At 40.4% G+C, this 26,026-nt stretch overlaps 1 protein-coding gene across 2 annotated transcripts; it reads right to left on the bottom strand.

Moving 5' to 3' along the window:
- Positions 1 to 1,528: 1,528 nt before the first annotated feature.
- Positions 1,529 to 21,999, bottom strand: LOC132912589 (regulator of G-protein signaling 17). 2 transcript variants are annotated; one of them, XM_060970115.1, is made up of 5 exons: positions 18,823 to 21,999; positions 12,905 to 13,197; positions 11,701 to 11,709; positions 8,983 to 9,358; positions 1,529 to 6,691 (listed from the first exon to the last, which is right to left on the bottom strand). In XM_060970115.1, exons 1-5 carry the CDS (start codon positions 18,829 to 18,831, stop codon positions 6,452 to 6,454), a joined length of 927 nt encoding a protein of 308 aa, XP_060826098.1. In that variant the 5' UTR covers positions 18,832 to 21,999; the 3' UTR covers positions 1,529 to 6,451. The 2 variants fall into 2 exon arrangements, with proteins under 2 accessions (XP_060826098.1, XP_060826099.1); XM_060970116.1 differs by lacking the exon at positions 11,701 to 11,709 and having other exon boundaries at positions 18,823 to 21,998.
- Between the last annotated feature and the right edge of the window lie 4,027 nt (positions 22,000 to 26,026).

The raw sequence follows: 26,026 nt of genomic DNA, 5'->3' as shown, positions 1-26,026 counted from the left end.
TTTTCTTTGGAATATCAACACTGGAAGGAACCAAGTTTTAGTTTTCGACTAAATTAATTTTGTCTTTTGTTGGGAATGGAAACACCATCAAGTCGTATTGATTTAATTATAATCATTTATCTGTGGTACATCTAGATATATCGCTATTTAGGAGTCTTAGGATAGTTGTTATATCGGTTTTTAAATTGGAAAAGATCAAGTATTCAATAGGGAAATCCAGATATATATGATAAGGTATCCAAGTTAGGTAATGTATTTATGTATTATAACGTAGTATAGTTAATTTAAACGAACAGATAAATAGTAATAAAAATAACAGAATAAACGTTAATAGCTTTATTGAAACTCGCGTGTAATTAAAAATTCATAATTTACTTCAGATATCGAAATTTTACTAAAAATAAAAAGATGCCCTGGGATTGAGGAATGGAAGCGTACATATTAAAAGCTGGTAATTCTAGTATTGATATTAGAAATACAAGATATTAGAAGGGGAAGAGAGAGACAAAATATGATACTTACCTGATTGTCCTTTTTTTTTCTTATGTAAAAAATTTACAAATGTTACATCTCTTTTTTCTTATTTTTTTCTTGATTATTTGTGTATAGTGAAAATCTTCAAACGAAGTAGGTAGAAATGATGTAGCTGTTGATTCGTGGATCGTGTAGATGGCGTCTCTGTTAAGGATACGCTTCATTCTTTCGATCATACAAACAAACGATAAAAATTCATGGTAATCCGAAAGAATTGCAAATTTCATATCGAATACTTGGAAAATTTAATTTACAAGGGATAAGCGCGTTTGAGCATTATTTTCATAAAACTGAACTCAAATTGCGAGCACCAATGGACACGAACAAATTCCGCAACAATTCGTAATAGACTTCGATCGTTCTTCACTTCCAATTGAAACTTACATTAACTTTAAATTGAAACTTAGATTACCAATTTCAAATCGATCAAAAAGAAATTTACGAGAGATGAGTTGACTAAAAAAGAAGTCAGAATATAAAAATTCTCGACGAATTACCTTCGAGATTCAAGAATTTGCTCAGACTCATCGAACCTCGCTAATTGAGATCAGCCCTTTAAAATTCATAACCAGACGAATTCGTAAATATATATAATTGAACACTCGAAGACCAGGCAACGTTCAATGTTTCACTAGTTTATTAACCCTCACATTTCCATCCCTCTCTTATTGCCTATTGTCCGTTGACGAGCTAAAAAAAGCAGGGAGGAGAAATCCATTGTGTGTCCAGTCGCGAAAACGTTCGGGGTAAAAAACTTAGAGGTGTTTCACGATTCTTAAAGGAATCGACACAAAATGAACGATCGTGTGCGGTAACGAAAAGGTTCCGCGGTGGGCGACCTCCGGTGCTGTACAAATATTGTCGTTCAAAGTGATATACAAAAGGAATCGCGTAATCGAAATCGAACGACGATTTTCTTCTTCTTTTTCCTCTTCTTTTTTTTTTTCTTTTTTGTTATGTTATAAAAGTGATACCGGAAGAAAGAAGCAGGGGATCGAAGGTTCAGAAAAATTGTGCGTTTATTAGAGAAGATGACGCTCGTCCAATTTCACCGTAATTCACTTCTTTCTCCACCGGCGTTTCTCGTTTCTTGCCCCGTCTTCACGCACACCAACCCCCGCGTCATTCTTTTCCATCCCCGTTTCCAGAGGGAAATGGTTTCGTTAAGAATCGCTTCGTGTCTCGTTGCTTCCGGTAAAAGTCGCCTTCTCCTTCATACTTCATCGTCATATACGTCGTGCATACGTCAATATCGTTTCAAGACTGAACAGGGGCGAGGTGGAAATGATTGGATATGGTCATATATAAAAATCAGTTTCTGTCCACCATAATCGTTCTCTTCTTCGATAATGAACGAAGCTTACGTTTGTTCTCGTTTTAGAGATTTGTTTAAATGAGATCACACGTGAAACGATAGTGGTTAATGGGAGGAGAAAGGGTGAACCCTTTCGTCGTTATTTGATCGATCAGTCGGAGGGTCGGAAACAACGACACGGGGGTTGTAAAGCGTTTACTTCTACCTGTGAAATGCTCGATCGCGAATGATGTCTTCTCGCATGGAACTGGAATACGGAAGAATGAAAAAATCGTCCGATATTTGTCTCTCTTTCTCACCTTTACGCTCACTCCCTCCCACTCTCTCCCGCCCTTTCTCTCCTCCTCGTGCGCGCGATTCGCACCCTGCCACCATATTTATAATGCCGAACATATGTAGCACATGAGTGTGTATGTTTGTGCGCGCGCACGCGCACGTGTGTGTATTTGTTTATGTGTAGGTGAAATTTCATATATATTTATAATATATATATATATATTCTTGTTTTGGATTCCTTTTATATTCATATATATATATTATGTATATTCATATATTCGCACGTATAATTAGTTTTATTCTCCTTTCTTCGTCTTTGGGTTTACTATGTAAGATATATTCTACGAGATAGTAGCCAACCGCTGTGACTGACTGCGCGAACTTTTTTAGTATTTTTCACTCTTTGCTTTTTTTATTCTCTGCTTTTTTTCCTGTGCAATCGGCTCGCGACGATTTCGCGCGTCTTTCCCCTAAGCGTCGCTGATCGACGAGTTTCGAGCGAGCGATTTTTCTCTTTTTCTTTTCTTTTTTCTCTTTTTATTCTTGGCGCAGCCACGTGGCCAGGGGCGTATTTCAACCCTATGTCATTATCACGGGGAAGGAAAGATTATAGAAAATTTGTGGAACAAGAAAAAAATGGTAGTATCAAATGAAAGTGTCGATATAAAGTACTGTAGACTCAGATTTTTAATCGTTTTTTACTTTTTTCGCTTTTTTTTTAGTGCTTACGTTTTGTTGTTGTTTCTTTTGGTTTGCAAGGTCAGTTCAGGTGTCCATCGGTTTTATTTTTACTCGTGGTCGTTGGATGGGTAAAATTGTGCGGTTCACGAGAGCGACGTGGAATCCTGGTCACGTGTTTATTCGTGTGCTTGTATTGGAGCGCGTGTCTCGTCCGAGGCACGCTTAAATTCGGTTCGTTTCCGCTTTCGCAGTTCCACACTCATTCTTCGTTTTCTTTATTTTACTCTTATCTTTTCCTCCTTTCGAGCGCGCTGCTGTGAGATCCATCGTGATGAGATCAACTTGTCGAACGTTCGACCGCGTAAAGTAACAACCTTTAAACATCGATTAAGTACCTTCGATAATGAATCGGGGGTGTAAAAAAAAATTTGTTGGTCGTTTACACAGCATCGAACAATCTCCGAGCGAGCTTGAACGTCTCGCGCAAGAATTGAAGATATCGTGTCGCGTTCCAACTTCTTCGATCATTCGCCATCTTTGTAAAAAGAAAAAAAAAGAAACAGAAAAACGAAAGGTATCCGTTGCATTCCCTCGTCGATAAAGTATCGAAATTATATTAACAAGGACGATAACTTTGTGCAACGATAGGAGACGAAGAATGACAGTATGACGAACGATATTCCAAATGTCAGTTCGAACTCGCGGTCCAAATTGAAAACTTTCTCGCTTAGGCCTTTTTCTTTCATCCACGCCATCGTCTTCAAGCAATTCTGACTAGATCGTGCATCATTTTTAGTCTTCGTTTCTTTTCTTTCTTGGTCATCTACGTGAGGCGTGTTCGATCCACGGTGTGTCTCGCTGGCAGTAACTTTGTGTACGCTGTTCGGGGACGATGAGCTGCTTTGTTCATTAGGATGGAGGCCACCTTGATGTACGGTCCACGCGAAAATAGAAGTGAAACGGCTTCCAGGTTTGCAATGTGGCAGGCGTCGATGAGGAAAGATCGTCGAGGATCTCTTTCTTCTTCTCTCTTCTTCGTCTTTTGCATCCTTCCAAAGAAGAAATTTTCTACTTGCGCACGATGCGATTCGATCGATTGATTTGGTTAACCTTTGGCTATGTTCCGATGCGTATTCGATAATAAAAATGGTATCTGTGTATTCTCTAACCTTTTTCAAACGAAGTTCTTTACAGAGTTGTCGTTTGTTGCTGGAAGATATTGAAGCAAAACGGAGAAAGTCAAAGGGATGTCGGAATGCAAGAGGCTGAATTAATTAAATTTCAATTAGCAATCGGATTGTCGAGGCGTGTAGCCTCTGGGTCGATCTTGAATCGCCGATGCAACGCGGCATGTTTAAAGAAACGTCGATTAAACGAAGAAGAACGTCCGGAGAATAGTGTCGAGGGTTCGTTGGATTAGCGATTCAAGATCGAGTACATGAATTTGACAAACAAATTCGCGAACCTGCTTACATTTCTACGACGCTAGTGCGATGGTAATAAAATACTTCACAACGCCTACGTAATTGAATTATGCTAATGCTCTTTGATATTCTTTGACCTGGTATTCTACAATCGAACGACATACTTATCATCGAACGAGTATTCCACGAACGAGGCCCATTTACCATTTATTTGCTAATAAATTACTTCGATCTGTTCATGGTCCCGTTACAGAAATCGCGATTTGTGACGAGACGAACCGTACGTCGCCGATCTTCGAGTTCGTCTGTCAGATTACAAGTGAGGATGCCATCAAACGTGCAATATGTATATATATATATGTATATATTTATTGTCAATATTCAAGGCTCTCGATTTCATTGTACGTATAAAGAGATCCTCGGACGATTGATAGATATCGTCAATAAATATTGAACATACGAGAAAATACGGTTTGTCGCAATAAATATTGACGATACGTCATCATTGATGATATCATCAATATTTATTGACAAGCCGCAATGATGTTGAGAATCTTGAAATATTGACATTATTGATCGTCTGAGGGCACCCTAAGACCAGACGAAATGTTACTCCTTTTTCTATGAAAATAATCTCTGCTTCTATTAACAGAGATCCGTTTCATCGTCAAGAAGACATTCAGAAAAGAGTGTCTTCTTTTAATGGGAGCCTCGTCACGGAATATTCCGCGTTTCGCTACGCTTTCGTCGATATTTTGGGGGATTCTAAGTATCCAATAATCGATTCTATTAACGACGACCGTTTTCAGCGATGGATATTGCTTCGGCGATTTTCATTTCTTCGCGCGTCTCTTGGAACATGCAGACCCCTCTGTGCTGCGAGAACTCGGGTCATTGTAAGTCTTGTGCAATTTTAAATTGTGTCTTGTTTTAATTTTAAATTTTAAATTTTAAATTTTAAGTCTTGTGCAAATGTAGGCTTGGCAATAAGAACACTTAGAATTTTACAAATTACAAATCATCTCGACGTGATACCATAAAATTTGTCTACGACCTAAAAATTGTGACTTGTGAAAATTCGCTAATATCATTATCGTGCAGGATCCTGATATTTTGAATGACTCCATCATCCTAACGAAATATGAGAACATAATCATCGCGACCCAAGTTCCAAACGATTCTATCGCAGGAAATTCCTCGAATCTCGAGATCTTCCCCAACTCGTGCGATGAAAGAAGTTCGACTGAATAGAGCGAGAAAGAGAGACGGGTTGAAACGAGGGGACGAAGAAAAACCATGGTACAAAAGAAGAGAGAAAAAAGAAAGAAGAGAGCTCGAAAGCGGGGAGAGACAGAGAAAAACACGACTGATTCGTTATCGAGCGAGGGGTTGGGGTGGTTATGGTTATGTTTGTGTATGGGGGAGGGGGAGAAAGAGAGAGATCATCGGCGATGATCAATCGCGAAAGACGATGGAAATTAGGAACTTCCTTGAAAGATGAACGTCATCCGCGACCGACCCGCGTGTGTATATGTCTCTGTGTTTTCGATTCTTCGATCTATACTCGTGTGTCACGCGTGAACGAGCGTGTGTCCATAGTATTTTGGAAGAAAGAGTCAATGGATCAACGCGACGTATATGCGATTCTTTTATGCTGCTCTTTCCTTTCTCTTCTCTTTTCATCCTAGTCCTTGCTCCTTTCTTTTCAATTTTTCGTCGTTCCTCTTCATCTAGTTACTTTTATTTATTTAGTTCAGTCCATCGTCAAGTTCGTGCACGTTGGCCCCGATGTGGCATCGCGTGGAAGAGCGAGTCGCGAGTTTCGCTTCGGAAAACTTTTTATTTCCTCTTTCTCCTGTATTCTCCGACAAGAGGAGAAAATCTTCAAAATCTCCACACGCTTGAGATCTCGATTTTTATTTTATTCTATTTTATTTTATTTTATTTTATTTTACTTTATTTTTTTTTTTCGTTTTCTTTCTTTTCTTTGTTCGCTTTATGACGAGGGCAGAGAGATTCATCGAGGCGCGACACCTTAGAGCTGATACTATTCCTTGTTGTTTTCATGCCGATGTCCTCCGGCTTTCGTCGTCATCGGCCAGCGTTGACAGCGTCGCGGCGTCCCCAATGTCGCCTCGGGGCTACCTACTGAGAGACGGAGGCTGTTGGTCCGCTGCCACCCCATCGTCCTTTTTTTTTTTTTTGGTCGTTGAACGAGCGATTACGTGGTGGACCTCTTCCCCTTCGACTTAGCCGTGTTGCCGTGTTCCTGATTGCTCGATCCCGTCGTTCCACTGCTCAGTCTCGCCGCCCGTCGATAGATCTCGCTGTTCACGAAACGGGGATACGAGTCCCGGTGCATCAAGGTGTAGATCTGCAGCTGGGCCTCGTCGAAGGTGTTCGGCGTTGGCTGCACCATGTTACGGTTCACTATTTCGCGCACTCGCGAGTCCAGGCTTACCTGAAAATTTCAGGCGTGTGTTAGAAGCGATGTTCGCTACAACTAGACGTCGCAATTGTTATACGACAAATTTTTTAAATCATGGTATAAGAGCTAAAAAGTGTTTTTAATTAGGAAATTGTGGTTACAAATAAATAATTACTTTTAGAGAATTTTATTTTAGTGACGAATAACCGTTATCGATGACGGAAATTTAATTTTGCGTACCAGCAACCAATATAAATGATCGGAATTTTTTTTTATCACCAGTAACCTTTATCGATAACGGGAATTTTATTTTGGTTACTAATAGTCATTATCGATGATGGAAATTTAATTTTGTTTACCAGTAACCAATATAAATGACCGGAATTCTTTTTAGTTACCAGTAGCCGTTATCGATGGACTGAATTTTATTTTGGTTACCGATAACCATTATCGACGGCAACAATTCTTTCTGGTTCACATATTCGGCTACTGTCGATTGTTATTACTGATAATTGGTATATATTCGTTGACAACGTAGAGAATATTAATTATAAAACTTGTATATTTTTATTAACGATGAAAAAAGACGGTATAAAAATATATGAAACAAAGAATAGGATGGAAGATATTGCAGTAGAGTATTTGTATTAACATTTGTATTAATATTGTTTCATATATTTTTATGTTCTTCCTTTATTTAATAAAATATATAAATTTCATAATTGGATATTCTTATGTTGTCAATGAATATTAATTGTCAGTAATTTAGGAACAATTGACTATAGTCGAACGTACCGAGAAAAAGCTTTTGTCATCGATATTGGTTAGCGGTAACGAAAAAAAAATTCGAGCTATCGATAATGGTTACCGGTAACCAAAATAAAATTCGAGCCATCGATAATGGTTTCTAGTAACGAAAGAAAATTCCGGTCATCTGTATTGGTTAGTGATAATTAAAATTAAATTTTCGACATCGACGATGGTTACTGCTAGCCGAAAATAATTTTAATCATTCATAATGGTTATTCATAATCAGAACAGTTAGAAATTAATATTTTTTAATCATTTAATTTTTGAGAAATGATTTGTTGATAATTGACTTCACTTTAAATAAAAATTAATTTTTACTCAGTAATTAAAAAATATGTAAAATAACTGCTATTTTGAACCTCTGGCTAGAAAGGTTGCCTCGGTATTGTGTGATTTGTGAGATCATATAATGCCGCGTTTATGCTGTGAAATCGTCATGATATGATGTCGCGTTGTTCGTCTGCACTGAACATTAAAGATACAATAAAAATGCAAACTAAGAGTATGCAAACATAATTGTAAAAATATTTCATTAATTTTTGGTATAGATTTTTATATTTGCATAAATACTTGTTAGCTTAGATTTTTAGAATTTCTCTAAGTCTAATTATTGTAATTTGAAAGACTATGGATCTGTCAACGATAAAAGCGATAAGACAATTGTTGTTAAAACAATATTGTAGTTCCCTTCTGTTGAAGAAGTTTTGAAATCTTTCAAAAGATGTATCTTTTAAAGAAATTTCTGTCTCTACAGATGTTTGAACTAAGCTTTCTCAGGTGAAGCAACGACGATGTTTGACTCTCGATAACGAAAGAGATAACGATGCAGACGATCGGTCATTTGTACAATATTCTGCAGATTACGGTATTTACCCAGCGTATTCGAGGGCGGCAGATGCCTACTCGATTCTTTCACCGAAAACAAACACTTTACTATAGTACAAAGGAAGTTTAACTAGACTTTTAAAGAAAAGATACCAGTATTTATTCTTTCTTCCAATCTACTAAACTTTTCAAGTTTGAATTGTGTAGAGTTTTACATTATCAATAATTTTAATAAAAATTTAAATTTAAATTATTCGAAATTTAAATTAAATTAAATTTTCCATCTTGAAACTCCATCATATTCTTCTCACGTCCAGGTGCAAAAATGAAAGACCTTTGGTAACAAAGCCCGATTATCGTCATAATAAATCAAATAGTTTAATATAGCTAAGCCTTAAATTAATCAAATTCTTCATCCTAACTTAACTCGTTAACTTGGCTCAGCTTCACAAACTTCTTATCGAAAAAAATCTACCGTTCTCGCTTCGCTCATATCACGCTATAAAATTTGATATCACAAAGATCTAATTTTATAATTCACATTTGCGAAGTTCCATTCGCCACCTAAATTCTAATCGAAAAATCATTTAGTAAATGAAATTGCTAACAACCGGTAGAAAATTTACTACTAATTTAGTTAGTGAATCTAGCCTGGCACTAAATAATAGAGCCGTACAAGCATCACGAACCTCTTTCTCCGAGACCGTGGATATGTAACGATCGTAGATGTAGCGTGCGTTCTCTTCGATCTTCTCGGAATTGCTCTCGTGTTTCAGTTGCTCGCAAGCGAGCCAGAACGCGATGTTCTCTTCGCTGTACTCGCTGAGGAGGAACTCCCTGAAGAATTTACGGCCCGCGTCGCTCCTCATCAGTTTATCGAAGGACGAACCCCACGATCTGATCTCCTCCAGGCTGCACTCCACGTTTCCATCGAGACCATCCAAGCCGTCGAGTCCGTTCCCCGTGTCGCACAATTCGCTGTGTTCCACACCCGAGTTCCCTTTCTTCTTCCCCTGATCGATCGCGCCTCCTGCGCCTGCCGAATTTCCCCTCAACGCCGACAAACTGTTAATTTTGATTTACGATTCCTTTTAGTTTGTATTTCGATAATCGTTCGATATGGTTTTCGGAAGTTTCGAGGGTTGAATGGTCATAAGTAAATTCTTACGTATTTATGAGAAATTTCAAAGTGCAAGAGACGTACGTTGATACAGGAAATATCTGAGGTAGAGTGCTTATTATATAATATGTCGTAGGTGAACTGATTTCTGCTTGTATCTTATCTCTCTTACTTCTGTGCTTATAGAAACATGAGATTGGTTAAATATCCAAATATCAATGTGATCATAGGAGTAGGTTTGGAAGAATCGATTTTATACCGTGATTCGAAGGTTGTTTTTTTCTTTCTCGGTGAGGGTGCTGAGTATGATTGTACGGCAAGGCAAATACAGCCTTTTGTTGGTCGGTTATTTCATCTGAGTAAAGTTATTTAGGGGGAGAAGAGTTTGTGGAGTGATTTGAGGGTTGTTTCTTTTAGCGCGAATGTGGTGTGGATTCTATGATAATAGATCTTTTCGGTGATTGATTATTTTATTCAAGCGAGGCTATTTGTAGGGAAGAATCGACTTTTTATTGTCATTTGAAAGATTCTTCTTCGCGAGGGTGCTAAATGCGATTGTATGCTAATGTAATACGTTTCTTTGTCGATAGACTATTTTACTCGAGTAAAGTTTCTAGGAGGAGAAAATCAACTTTCAGTTCTTTTTACAATCCAACTCGCGTGAGTGATAAACCATGAACTATAATGGTCCTTCTTTCAAAAACTGAAATTTCCTCCGCGAATTTTTACACAACGAACGAACCGGTTCTTCTTTCACAAACCATAAACCGAATAATCTTCCATAAAACAAACAAACTATGTAGGCGTGTCTTTCCTCGTTACATTCATTTACTAGAAATTTCAGTAACAGCAAAGTGAAAGATACCAAGTACCGTAAAAACCACGAGGAATTACCTCAAAATGCCCATTTCACCGATTCACAAACTCGAAGCTCGTAAAACAAACGATCCACTGTTAACCACTGCAATTCGACCGACGATGGCCACGGAACCGTAAAAACCAGGCCAAAGGAGAGGAAAATTCACAAAGGAAGTGGAAAAGAAAAGTAAAGATTCCGCGACGCGTGCCAGACAAAAAACTACAAACCGAGACGAAACGGAACGAACGAAAATAAAGGAGACTCTGTACGGTTTTCTCCGCGCGACGGAACGAGCTCCATTATTCCGGAAGCTCGCTCGTTTCGTTTCAGTCGGCGACGATAACGCGTTGGAAGAGCCCGTGAGTTTCGTGGATAAACAAGCAGATAGCGATGGAGAAAGACGCGCGAGACATCCAGTCGGAAAAACATTTCCCCCAGTCCGCCAGATTTCCGCCGAGAATGGACACGTGTTACGCATCCGGCGAGGGTTCCGTGCCAGCTACCGCGTAATCTATCGACCCAGGGGCGGTTATCGCCCGACTGAAACGGTCTGCCGTTCCAAAAAATTCGACCAACGCCGCGGCGAGTCCGTTTGCTTATCGTACGAATGCCTTTTTATTTGAGAGGGGATCAGAGACTCTGTTCCGTTTCTTCGTGTATAAAGAGGCAGATCTATGGCTACGAGTTGTTTGTTTCGCGTGGAGGAGCGTGAGATTGGTGGATGTTCGATGGGCATTAGGGTGGATTTTCTCGGGGCTGTAAAAAAGTTTGCCAGTCGATCGATGCTGCTATATCGGTGAAATAAGTTTTGGTTTAAGCTGACGGGTTTTTGTTTTATTATCTCTTTCCTCTTGGAATATGAATTTTGAATTTATCGAGTCGGCGATATTTGTGGTTCCCTTTTGTCGCTTATATTAAAGAATGCTGGTACGAATATGTATTTACGGAATGAGATGCTTTAGTGTCGAGCGTGGTTTAAATTTTGTCATCGACTTCGTTTGAGGAGATGAATTCGCAGAAACTTATTGGGTCTATGATATCTTCAGTGTCTGTTTGTCAGTTGCAAGTTGGATAATCGATAGACGATGTGACGAATATTGGTGGAATGAAAAGTTTCAGCACGAGGGTATTTTAACTTGATGGATTTAATTTTTGTTAGATTCTACGTTTCAAGGTAGGAATTTTAAGTAACGTATTAAGCTGATGGTATTTTTAGTTTCTCTTTGTCGATTGAAAGTTAGGTAAGATATTAAAATCTCTTCCGATATTTTGAGCAATGTGAATGGAGGTTGATCTTGTTAAGTGGGATTTTCAATTTCTTTCGTAAGAATCAAGAGGAATTGCGCCATTCGTCTGCGTTAAAATATAGTAAGATGCTACGGATCGAAAAGAAGAAATCATTTGAACGAACGCAGATGGCCTGCTTACCAATTATGCCTGCGTGCAGCATGAAACATAGAAAGAGTGTATATAGGTACGGCTGTTCTTCGATAAATAGGTCGTAGCTCCGTTTTAAAGACAATGGACTGACGTCGTTTCGCTTACGATTATATTACGAAACGCGGCGATAATGGCTTGTCACGCGGCAGGATACACGAGTTATCGCGGGACGGTTTCGAGGATCGATCGTCGGTTGCCACCGTCTCTTCTTTTCCGCGATGGACGGATGAAAACGTTCGATCGACTCGTTGCTTTCAAGTCGAGCGCGTTTCAACTCGAGATTTCTAGTAAAAGTACGTTTTTTTTCTTTGTTTCTTTTTCATACGCTTATGACGAGTCGAGGTCAGCTTATTGTCTTTAATGAGATGCTCAGGACATAAGCGTGGATGCATTGCAGGAAAAGTGACATGTACTAAGCATGAAGCATCGTGAGGACGAAAGTTGTGGAATTAATAATTGAAGTTGAGAATTGTATTTAAACGAATCGAATAGCTGGTACGAATAAAAGATAATGGCTTTTTGTATAAGCAGAGTCATTGAATTAATTATTACAAGTTAAAACATTCAGTCTTCGTGTAATATATAACTAATATTAGCTGTTGACCAATGCAACTGACATCAGTGTTACCAATCACGGGAATCGCTATCTTCTCGTACGAACAATCTCTGTCCCTTTAAATTTAACGCTCATCTAGTATCATAAGAATCTAGATGATCATAAAGTAACTTTATAATTAGATTTAAATTAGGTTACTTAATTTCAGACTAGTCAGTTTTCATTTACAGTCCGTATCCTCTGAGACAAACGACGCTAATAGTTTTCATCGCATAAACTACGCAACGTAAGTGAACTAACCTATTCTAAAATCAGATAACTCATTTCAAATTACCAACATCGCCTACCTATGTAACAGTGGCAATTGAAGCTTAATAGCTCTATATAATTCTAAATGGTAACTAACAAAAAAATTACTACGATAAAAGGGCAGCTGAATAATAACCAACAACGAAAATAATCAGCCTAGTACCAGCCCAAAATCAAAAACCAAACGTATCTAATCCCAACCACTCCCGTAATAACAATTTTGAGAAAATGATAAGGACTTCTAAAGAAAAAGTACGTGACCTTCCACAAACTTTGTCAAATCATTGGTGAAAAGAAAAAGCGGGATGTAGACAGGCACATTAATACCACGAGCAACTACAACACCAGCACCAGCACAGGCAACAGTTGTCCTTCTTCAAGCGGCCCATGATTCCGGATGACTGGCGTTGCTGTTGCTGCTGCGGCTGCTGCGACGAGGGTGGCTGCTGTTGTTGCTGCTGTTGCTGCTGCTGCGAGGACTGCTGCGAGTTGCCCGACGATCCGCTCGCCTGGCTTTGGCTCTGCGCGCGGAGCCGGCAGCCACCGGCGACACTCTCGCCACCCCCTGCCCCGTGACTAACGTCGATCCCCATTGCAGTTGCACCGATTCCGCTCGACATCTGCAAACGATATCTGCGCTGGTCAGCCGGCCCTATCCCCAGCTCCGGAACCCATCATCGCTCCATCTCGCTAAAAATACACAGGCGCGCACGCCGAGTCACTGGAGCAACCGATCGACGCTCTTCGGCCTTTTCGCGACCTTAACCTTCTTTGTCACCGATTCGCCGAGAACCAAATCTTACGATAGATTAGCATCGCGGTATATTCCATTTTGCATGGAAGAAATTCGATGGTATAGTTTTTAGAATTTTCTTTGGAAATATTTACGAGAATGTTTAGTGGGATTAATTGAGAGGCAACGTATAAACTATAATTACAAGCTGAGATGAATTGAATAAACGATGAATTGGATCGGACTAAGTACTCGTCCTGAGTGGAATCAAGAAGATTGGAATGGTATATAGTCTTCGAGGAAGTTAGGAAAGACAAGTTCGTAATATGAAAAGCTTGATGGAAGAAAAGCAGGAACGGTAAACGGCGGAAGAGGAATTGGATTGAAAAGAAAACTTGGGAGTAGAGTGGGAAGAAGTGGTAAGGAATACTATATTCTTTGCAATATTCTTGGAAAGAGTTTGAAATGTGCAGGACTTAATTGAGGAAAAGCTGTAGGAAACGCGAATTGGCTTGGAAGGGGAACTTAAAGGCGCGATAAGAAAAATTCTGATCGAAATTAATGAAAGCTGAGTAATGGTGAGTTGAGGAACTAAATTGAATTGAAAGAGAGGGCTTAGGAACGGGACGGAGAAAATTATAAAAGAGAACATCCTTTGGAATCTCCTTTGAAATTTTGGAAATTAAAGAAACAATGTGGTACGCTCTTTAGGTTTCTCTTTAGAAGTTTCGAAGTACCCCTTTGAAACGTGACAGTATTAATGAAAGGAATGGTAAATTGGATTGACAGGGAAAACTTATGAGTAGAATAAGTACTGAAGAAAAAAATGCTCTTTGGAATTTTCTTTAAAGATCACAGAAATCGTAGTTAGAATGTTGAAAATTTATTGAGAAAAAGGTGGTAAGAAAAGGATAAAAGACGAGGATATTTGTGATCTTCTAAACTTTCCAAACTGCGTGAAAGAATCGATAAGAGATAAAAGTGACAGGGATGGTAAATTGAATTGGAGGAGTCTAAATGAAGAATGTAGAAATGGAATAATTTGAAGTTTGTCAGGAGAGTGAAGAGACACGAGTAGATCAGCCTTATAGAGATTAGGTGACAAGATTCTAAATCAGTGTGACTGTTGGTAATAATGAGTGAAGATTGACTGCGGAACTCTGTGTGCGCTCGAAAGCGACGATTCGAAATCACATTGTAGATTCTGATTGCTACGTTAGTATCAACGATGAAGGATTTATCCTCCAGAGAGTTTTGATTAGGGGAATCCGATTAAGAAACGCGGAATCGACGAAGAGAGGAATGTTACGACGAATGTACCGTCTTATAGAAATGTGTGCTAATTACAGTCTACAGTCGGTAATAAGGAAAGTGGTTAATGAACGTTTCCTTATTACATCAAAACCTTAACTGTAGGTAGAACTAGTAGTAGGTAGAACAAGTCCATCAAAATGTGGGATTTTACATTTCTTTTCTTTTACAATTACAATATTTGGCAAAATTTGACAAAATTAGAAAGTTAGTGACATGATATATATATATATATATACTTTATTATACTTTATTATACTTTATTATATATATATATATATATATATATATATATATATATATATATTACTATAATTAATATTACTTATCGTATTTTAAATCAACTTATTTATATATAGAATACTTCGATACGCTTAGGTTGATGGTTCTTGAGTTAGAGGGACCAGCGATAAGAATATAATTATATTTCAAAAATAAAGAAATCGCAGTTGTCATTCTGCATCAACTATTATTTTGAGTTAGTATTGAGAATTTTCCTTACGCAAAAAAATTTATTTAGCAAGCGAAGGAATTTATTTAATAAAGAAGTCTGTGTATTCTCTGAAAAAGCAAGGAGACTCTTGTTCCTTTGGCAATAGATTGAAAGTTTCGAAGTTGAATTTAATCAAAGTAGAAGCACGCACGTGATTCCATTCAATATTTTAGAATATCAAAGCATTGAATCGACGTGGCCAGAAAGAGGCCGCTTTCACGTATCGGGGATAGCTTTTATTAAAAAAAAAAAAAAAAAAAAGAGAGAAGGGTTAACTATGGGCTAGTGTATAGCACGTACTAAAACTTCCTCTTTCTTTCTCTCTCTATCTCTCGCCCCGAATGTATTTGAACACTTGAAAAACATCACAGTCGGCTCGCACGCGGAAACACGATAAAGTCGTTAAGCTCTAATTGAAACAACCTGACCGTACGGTAATTGACACATAAGCTTCAAGCTTCAGCCGACCAATTTGTTTGGATACGATTGTCGCACGCTCAGCTGCACCTATCGATCCATTCGTATCTTCGAAGTGGACACGGAAACGATGAATTCAAAATCTCACAGGAAGTTTGTGTGAATTCGTAATGTTACATAGAAAGATTCCAAAAAATCCCAAAGAATTGATAAGAAATCTCAAACACGAAAAAGATCGTAAAATGTTTTCATCACAAAGATTCCTCAAGGTCCTCAAGGTGTGATCGAAGTAACCAAAAATTTTCAAAACTTTGACTATGTTTTAACAAGAATTCTACGATACTCGAATTATTAAGATCCTACAAGGTCTTCAAGATCTCAAGGTATCGAAGTATCCTAAACTTACAAAATCTTTGTAATGTTCTAACAAGAATTTTATCAAATATCAACAATTAAAATTCTAAAAGATCTTCAAGCTTTGCAGAGTATCGAAGTACCTGAAATTTGAAAAATTTCCAAAACCAAAAAGACCGTCGAGATCGCAACAAGTTCTCGAGGTATCTGATTATCTTGAATTGAAGGAATTAACCCCTCTACCAGAGCGAAATCTCGTGGAACGCCTCTCCACTGATCACAATCGCTCTCTCTTCCTCTTTCTTTCCCTATTCGCTTTATTTTTACGCGGCGGTGTATATCGATGATCCGCTTGGCGAGCAGCTTCGCCACGATAACGCGTTCGAGAGTCGCTTATACGGGCTGTGGGCACCGATTGATAAACAGCAGGCCTTCGTGCGGCGCGTGTGCGTGCACGAAGATGGAAGATCGAAGCGTTTGGAGACGAAAACGCGTGACGGTTCATTGCCATTGCGAATCGCGGTCGCGAACGCGATTTTCGCCGATGACGAAGCGGACAGGCGGAAGTGGAGGGGTGAAAATCGAAGCTGCCACGAGAAAAGCGCGTCTGACGGCGCTCCGAGGAAGAATTCACAACTCAGCGAGTGTTAGAAGATGAATTCTCTTGGAAAAAATTGCAGTGTACTTATAAATTGGAAAATTATCTATTTAATTTTAACCAAGGTTCGTTTCATCTCAGATTGAGTTATAATGGTTGGAAGAATCATTCGATTTAATTGATTTAATTCGAATTGCATACTTTAGGGGAAGTGGATGTGTTAGATGATGTTAGGATATATTAATTTCGTTGAACAATTTTGTTTGGTTTAATAATTAATTGGAAATTTATTTATAGGTTGTAAATGTTATTTAAGTTAAGCTGCATTGGTCGATGCGATAAAAGAGGGTGTTAGAGTGGTTTCAGAAGGTATTGTTTGTAAGAACTTAGATTAGAGATGTAAAGAGGAAAATGTTTATATATTGAAAGCTATTTTTGGAACTATTTCAGTATACAATGTGGTACATTAAAAAAGAAGCGAGAAGAAAAAAGAAAGATTAAAGAGGATCCCTTTTTCGAGAATGTCAAAATTTAAGCTGTATTTTTCACAATTGCTTGCGAGTAATGATACGATTTAATAAAGCGATACAATTATTCGTTCTTCAATGTTACTAAAAATAAAGGGGTAATTTTTTATCTTTAGCGTTTTATTCTTCGAGTTTAAAACGAACGTATGCAAATAGATCGAGATTATGCAACGTAAATAACGAAAAAGTTAATTAAACGTGAAAAGATGAAAAGAAAAAAGTTTGCCAATAAAACGATAAGGAAAACGTGGATACAAAATGATCGAGGGATCTCCGGCGACTATTGGAACGTTGCCTAAAAGTGCATTCGCACAACGTTTACATATTCCGAAAGATACGAAAACATTTTCATTTGTGAAACATTCGCGTAAAAAAGGAAAGAAAGATTTTCCCAAAGGTTGCATCTCTATTTTTGAATACCGTATTCTCCGGACGATATTATAACCTTGTTCGAGAGAAGGTTTTTTCCGAAACATGGTACAGCATTCGTGCACCAGTGCAACAAGCTCAGACACTTGTTGATGCACGTATCATCGAGTGGCAGTGACTCGAAACGTTAAAGCGTTATCGACGCTAATGTGCAAGAGGATCGACCCCATCGACGAATTGCTCCATTCCAAAGCACGTGCACAACCTGACCAAAGTATGTTAAACCCGTTTGTATTGTATATTGAGTTTATTTTACCAATTTCAACCGACTTCGTTCGCCCGAATCATCGTTCCACGTATCTTCCGATATTCGAGAAACGAATGTATAAGTTGATCGAGGGTACTGTATTCGAAAGCTATGATATTGCGAATATTTAGATTTTTATGTGGAGTGTTAAAAGATATGTAATCAGTATTTATAGATTCCAAATAGATGAAGATCGTGGAAGAAGTTTACGTTAAAAAATGTCGACTGAGATTTATTGTTTATCAATATTATGCCACAAACTCATCGTATTTCATAAATTTATTATTAGACTGCGGATGTTTATGCATTAATGAGGAGTAGAATTTGTAAAAATATACGGAATACACGTATACGGGCAATGTACGTATACAAAATATTCAAAAGGGATCCGTTATAGTATTTTAGATCTTGCATTATAATATCTAGATTAATAAATCTCTGTCGTTCATAGAAGTGTTCATAAAAATATGAATTTGCGTAAACAACCGCAGTCTACTTCCAATAACAGCTTCTTAGGGGCACTTTACCTGGATGTTCAAACCAGTGACCTAGATTTCAATTATTTCCAACTCGCAATAACTAACCTCGAAAATAAATTTTCTTCTAACCTCGTCCAATAAGCCGATAACGAGTAGCACACGAATTTTTCGTGTCGCGAGGATCGCGAAACCTGGATTTGGCGCGTGTGTCGGCAACAACTATTCATCCGGGCCGAATATAAAGCCCGGTTGGATCAACAGGCTCGACACAATCTAGCTAACCTAAATCCTCGCCACTGCTCGACGTTTTCCAGCTGTTAACCGTCCCTACTATGAAACGATTCTTCAATCTCTTCTCCCATTTTCCAACGCTCATGAGAATCACTATATGAAAATAAAAAATCCTATTACTAAACGAACAATAAAATATCCACGAAATATAAACGGAAAGCAGACGCATAGTGAGCGAGAGAGAAAAAGAGAGAGAGAGAGGGAGAAATATGTATATATATAGGGAGAGAGAGAGAGAAAGAGAGAGAGAGAGGGAGGGAGGGAGGGAGGGAGAGAGAGAGAGAAAGGAGCCACACAGGACGCAAGCTCTCGCTCGCATCTCAACCATCGACAGGGCATCTCTCAATCGATATCGCATCGCCTCACCTCTATCATGTTCCATGCGCCCGAAAGCGAGTCCAGCTCGCTTCCCGCGTCCCTGCGATCTCAGCTTAAGGACGTTCACTTGGTCGAGCGAACGCGACCAAGCAGCCGTTTAATCCGAACTTCGTTATCCTCTTCGTCACTTCCGGTGCGGTACTCGTGAATCGTATCGCTAAACCTTATCCCGGTCCACCCGCGGGACTAAGGCCTCTTCGGGCCTCGCCCGAACCCTGCATGCTCCCAGCACGCGCTCTTCGCAGCCCTCGTCACGTATGTTACGATCGCCTCAACCTTTTTCACTCGTGCCACTCACTCACGGACGGACACATACGCGCACCACGCACCACACGCACAACGATGCTCTTGGGCTACGCGAGCCGCCCCTTCGTCACTGTGCTCTTCTTCGTAGTCTGTTCGCGACCGACTCCCTCGACGATGTTCTCCACGACGCTATCAACGTTGATCTCAACGAAGTCGGTAGCAACGTCGGTGTTTGAGCAACAACGATCGGTCAACGAATCGGCGCGCCTTGGTCCAGCCAGCGGATCGTCCTCAAGCATTATAACAGTACACCACCGGCCATTTCCCGCCCGCTGGCTCGTCCAGCCTTGAAAAGCTCCCTAAACAGAGCTTCCTCTTCCTCCTCCTCTTCTTCTTCTTCTTCTTCCACTCGTTCGCCGGCAACACGATCACCAGCGAGACGCGTTCAACGACACCCAACAGCAAGGCGACACCACGACGACACCCAACCCCATCCAGCGAGCGGAGCAGCTCCGGCGACAGGAGAGCAACCGCCGCGGTGGTGTAGAGCGCGCAGATCGGCACACGACGCGAGAAGGGAAGGCGGATGCGCGACGGTCGATCACACGCCAAGGGAAAGATAGACTCTCAATGGCGTCACCTATGGGTGGGCTCCGGTGGCCGTGCCGCTAGCCAGACTCCACTGTCGTTGATCCTGTCCAATGAGGATTTCGTCGCTATCCATCGACACTACCACGACGACCAGCGAACCTCTATTTTCTCTCAATCTCTATCGGCCAACCAGTAGAGCGATTCTAATTTCGAATCGTTGGGAAGCAGGAGTGTGCACGTCGGGATGGATGGATGGATGGATGGATGACGAGCGTTTCACGAATTCCGCCGAGTCGCTCCACCGGTTAACTATGATACGTCCTCCAGCCACGGTTCGGCACGACGATTCGATACGACGACGACGGCGGCGGTGAACTATTATGGCGAATATTTAGTAACGAGCAGCAACACGTAGACCGGGGACGAGAGAGTAGGATGGTGTCTTCTCTGCTGGCTGTTGCTCCTCTCGAGGTTCGTGGTCGTGCAGCTCACGACGCGGTTCGTTCGGGCTGTTGCTCGCGTGGGCGGCCAGAATACGGCGCTGTTCTCGCTACGTCGCGTCGTCCGCTACGTTGACGGAGTATAAATAGGTTTCGTGGCTCTGTTTGAAGGTGCTGCGTGCAGGGCGCTGGCGCCGCCAGCAGCTAGAGCGCCGCTACCGCCGCCTCTGGCTGTTCCGTTTCGTCGCGACGCGTTGCCTCTGCTCTCGTATCGTCGCAAGTTGCCGTCCTCGTGCTCGTCCTCTCGTCCCAAAACACGCACAGCCTGTTGTTGCTTCTGCTCACCGTGTATCGTTATCAAGAAGGATAGTAAAGGATGGATACGGAGAGTTTCGTGTTTGTAGCCGCTGAAAGGGCGGCGAAAGCTAGCAGCAAGTGGAAGCGAGGGGAGAAGAAACGCTCGACGCGATCGGAGTGCGCAGGGACAGAGGAGAACGGCGCGAATCGGGCGGAAGAGAGAAACGGAAAGGCATCGCCGAGCAAACACGAGCCTCTCAATTCATCCGGGCAATTCTTTTAAACCCTTTCGATTCCACTTGCTATCGGGCTTGCGTTTGTCATTCAAGCGTATCGAGTGAGCTGGGGGAGACAGAGAGGGAAGTTTGAACGGTGAACGGTAACGAGGGAAACGGATAGGACAAGAGAGAGATAGAGAGAGAAAAAGAGGAAGAGAGAGAGAGAAGGGAGAGGAAGGCAGAGAGTAGAGCGTGAACGAGTCGGTGCGCTGGTTATTGATTGGCAGAAGTCGAGACCAGAGGGAGAGACAAGCCCACGGCGCTGTCACGCTGGACACCGACCAGCTAACCCGCTTACGTTGCGCCTCGAGTTTCTCGCGAGCCGCGTCGTTTCTACCGGAACTACCCAGAACGTTTTTCTCCAATTTGATCCTCTCTCCCTCCTGTCGAATACACTCTCGACGATCGACGATCGTACGTGATCGCGAACACGAAATACGAATGTGATGGGTCGGTTCTGTCGATCGAATCGAGTGGTAGCTGCTGAACGAACGATGTTACTGAACCCCGCGAACGCGTGCTCTTGTTTATACACGAGGTCGCATGGAAAGAATTTTATACTGGCCGTCCCGAGTTATCAACGTGTGCAATATGCATCGATTATATTACACGTCGTTCAACGATCAGTCGCGATCGGTGATCGATGGCGCAAGTTCGTCGGAAATAAAAAAAAAACAGAACAGGGTCATCGAGTTGCTTGGAGCGATGGGGTGTAGGCCAAGGGTGGTACTACGATCGTAGCCACCGATCCGGCTCGAAGCACGGGACACTTTTTGCGCTGACACTTTCCTAGCCACTGTCACCGGAGTGTACACTTCCTTGCAGCCTCTCTCTTCTTCTTCCTTTTCCCTCTCTATGTTCCAACGGGCCGGGCCGTCTTTCACCCTGTTTCACCGTGCGGCGTGGTGGAAAACGTTCGAGGCGTATCTCGGCGTGTCCCACGACGCGATTGCCCTCTTCCTCCACCACCACCGACCACCTTCTTCGTTTCCCTTGTCGAGCACACACTTAGAATCGCGCTAGCACACACACGCTCTTCTATATGCTACACGCCCTCGTTTCTCACCCCCACGGCCGGATCTCGGACGAAGGATCGTAAGAGAGCAGCCTTTCTCTCTCTCTCTCTCTTTCTCTGCCTCTCTCTCTTTCTATCTCTCTCTTCCTCGCGTAGTTTAAACAGGTTCCTCGCGGCCAATATGGCGGATACCGCGCTGACGCGATGCGTTGGCCACCACTGTTGCCTGCGACGTCGACGGTCTCAGCAACGTTGACGCGAGGCGTCGCGACACCATCCTAGCCGCCGCGCCATTGCCACACCGTAAAACGCCGACGCTGACGCCGACGCAGCCCGGACGTCGGGTTCATGCTCGCGATCCTGCGTGCGAACGACCTACTGATGGACGCTTTTCTTTTTTCCATTTCTCTCCGTCGATCGCGTTACGCGAGTCCTTTTAGCTTTCTCGGCTAGGAAGAGGGTTGGGGAGGGTTGAAAAGAGAGAACAGTGTCAATGAGCTCCGGCGAATTTTACGACTTTGGACGGTTCCACGCCGACTTTTAGCGAATGGGGAAAAGTACGGGGAGAGACGATTAATGTATGAAATTTATACTGAAGAAATAAAAGATACGTGATATAATATAATACGTAATGTAAGGGATCCTTTTCACGAGGGAATGTAATTTCCATAATACAAGCCTTTATTCATGCCTATACTTTACGGAAGGAAGGAAAGATAATGAGGTGAGGATCATGAATGGATGGTTCGGTGGCTTCCGAGTTTCAACTTTAACCCTTCTATTGTTTCTAGGCTAGTTTTTTATTCAATTTTCTTTCACCTTTGATACAAAATTTTTATCAATTTTTAGGGAAGTACAAGCAAGTTATTGTTGATATTGTTCTCCGGTTTCCAAGGTCCATTTTCCAGGTTTGAGATTATTTTCAATGAAAGAGCGTTGAAGTTATTTCTAACAGATTCTTCTGAAATTTAAAATTATTTCTAATGAACAGACAGCATGATTTACATATCTATAATAAGAAATTGAAAAGATCGCATCAGGATTAATATGACTCTTTCATACAATCACAAAAGAATTGTGTTTTCGTTTATTAAATTTAATTATTTATTCCTTCTGGTCTAATTCCTTGGGTAATTAATGAGGTTGTTGTTGGGAAAGTATTTGTAGATTAACAACGATGGTTGTAACAGGTGCGGTAGTTCGCGCGCAACAATACGCGAGTGATCTACGTGAGAATAATAAGCGATGACGCATACCACGTGCCACGGAGGATGACGTCGAGGTTTGACGTCGACCAAGCGTACTTGGTGTTATCGTTTTTGCGCTTGCATTCTTTTAAAACGTGCTTCGATCTATCGCCTCTCTTATTTTTGTTCCAGGAAAACTACCACCCTATGTACATCATATTCTTAGAAATAATAATCAACCACAGTTACTTTAATATTTTCCTTACTTTTCGACGAATACAATCTTCCATGAATATCGCTGATTGTAATTAAAAAAGGAAACTAAGTCTAATAAGAGATTTATTTTTAGCTCCTCTTAATCGTAATTGGTGAACTTCGCTCGTAACCCTATCGATTCCCTAATTTCATACTTTTCCTTTACTGGCGAAGGAAGTTACACGTGTGCCATAATCTTCCCGTGCATTTACATATACTTATATGTCACAACGTATCTTCTCTCGAGCGAGAACAAGCGCCATTACCTTCCTTAGAGTGAACCTTCCTTCCGCTTATTTACACGATCCTATGTACATATGTTCGTTACGTAATTGCACATAAAATGTTTCATCGTTAAAAATCTAAAAGCTTTTGGCCAAATAGTTGCATCAAAATTAAGAATATTTAAATTAGGAGAAAAGCGATAAACCGATATATACGAAGGGATGGTTTTGATGAGAATATTTATTTTATTAAACAAATAAAATAAAAACAAATAAAATTACGTATTATTTCATTGATAAATTTGTCTCTGATTGACAGTAATAATTCTGAATGTTAATTCAACATAATTTGAACTGTGCGCTCATCGAGTTCGTCCTTTGAAATCTTCCTCGTTAACGGAAATTGACCGGAACTTGGTAAAGTTGGTGATATGATAAAATTGGGCGGATCCCTTCGAATCGAAGCTACAGACATCTAGCACCGAAGAAATCAATTTTGTAAAGAGGCAAAATCGAAAGAGTCGACGAGAAAACATCCTCCACGATAAACGAGACGCAGCGTAGACATTAAATAAATATACATTGACTAAAGACAGGATACATGTGACATTAAATGGGACTTCATGTCTCACGTTCTGAAATACCGACCTCGAAAAATATCAGTGTTTTTCACGCCCCCTACAATTTGCAACATTGCGTCACGACGATTGTGATTATAAGTCCGTTTGAACTATACGTTTGAGCGCGCTCCGTTTATACAAACAAAACTTTGAAGCTATATTACAACCTCTCTCAATACCTTCAGATCGTAATTGAAAAATTTCAATACACACTACTTCTTTAGAATCAAATATGTTTTACAGTTTCTTCTCAAAGCCAAATTTACCAAATGTCCAGTTGGACAAATTGTAAAGTACAAATTAAATAATAATAAAAAAAGCCAAATGCAATGAAATCGTAAGCAACGAGATTTTGTCGTTCAATCGTGCGTGCTAGGATTAGTGAGTCGCATAGTTTGGTTTCTTTGGTGATGGGTTCAATGTTCAAACATGTTTATTTAAGCTCAGATACCAGCTCAACTCCCACTAGTTCTACCCTTCACACTCGTGCACACTTCAATCACTAGAATTCAGGCCAGGTAATTTTTCGATATTTTGAAACATGTTAGTGTTGCGAAAGCAGAGTATTAGAGCTTGGCACAACGATTCGTATTTCCATTTTGCAAGACACGAAATTGCGAATAGTGTCAGTAGCTTCGTTTCCTTTCCTTCGTTCCTCAAGTTAGACCAACGTATCTTTAATACTGAATGGTGCCAGCAGGATTGTAAATAATTGTACAATGTCTGCAGAGATACGTGTGAGTGTCGCGCGGGATAATCGATGCAGCGTGGCGTGTGCTTTATTTTAAATTTGCGAAGATTTGTGTAAGCGTTGTATCGGAGATAAATGTAGCGCACTGTAACACGCTTTGTTTTAATTTTGTTAAGATTCATGTTAACGCTACGTGGGAGGTAGGTGCTTCGCAATTTGAATTACGAAATATCTATCTCGCTTTACGCAGAATCATGGACAATAGAGTCGGAGCTCGACATTCTTCTTAACAGCTTGAATGTCGAAATTTATGCGTAATGTTGACTGATACATAGGCGAGACCTGGTAATTGGCATCGTTTTCCAGAAATTAATCTTCGCATTGTTTTCATATTCGTTAATTAATCTTCGGAAAACGATGTCAAGCTAAGAACTATACTAATGCAATGCAGTCTAGATTATAGATCATTCAAAATTTGTTGCGGAGTCCTTGACCGATCTAGACTAGGCTAACAACTCGTCGTAGGACGCCATGGAATATCGCAGGGTCATCGTGGGATGCATGCGTCTTAGTTTTAGTTAATTATAAAATCGTAGACTATAATCTATGATTGGTAGCGATCTGTCTAATCGTTTTGTAGGAGATAGATGTTGCATGATGTACACTTACTTTTAAGTTTGTAAACACCTGTGTAATCGTTCTGTGGAAGATGGTGAATGGTGTATATTTATTTTTAAGTTTTATATTTTAGACTTAGTTCTAACTTTCAGCTAGACAGCCAACGTGGAATGCATGCGTCTAGTTTTAGCTAATCATAAAACATATAATTTTAATAAATTGCAAGCACCTGCCGTGGGAAGCTGTGTGATATCGCAGGGACGTCGTGAGATGCACGCTACAGCTTTAATTAATTTTAAGATGAATATATCTGGGCTACGTTTATTATGCGTGCCTTTACAAAGATACGTTGTCTAACTTGGAGACAAAAGCTAGAAGCTCCTTCATTTAATCCTTTTACATATCAAATTATTAAACAAAACAATCGATTTAACAAAATGTTCGTAGTTTCAGTTTTTAAATTTCGCTCCAAGTTATAGTCGTTGATCCGAAAAGCTACCAGTATGGCTATGATCTAATATACTCTTGTTTAGGTAGATTTTGGTCCTAAGATTTTTATTAAGTTAAATTTATGCCTTATTTTGGGTTGGCCAGTGAGAGACGACGAGGGACAAAATATTAAGTTCTAAGTATTAGTTTAAGTTTTAAGTATTAATTTCAAGTCTTCGTTTTAAGCCTTCGTTTTGAGCTTTAGTTGTAAATCTTAGCTTTAAGTTGCATCATTGCGTGT

This window comes from Bombus pascuorum, chromosome 12, assembly GCF_905332965.1.
Source record: "Bombus pascuorum chromosome 12, iyBomPasc1.1, whole genome shotgun sequence".
In the NCBI taxonomy this organism is placed as follows: Eukaryota; Metazoa; Arthropoda; class Insecta; order Hymenoptera; family Apidae; genus Bombus; species Bombus pascuorum.
This window is presented reverse-complemented; position numbering and strand designations above follow the sequence as displayed.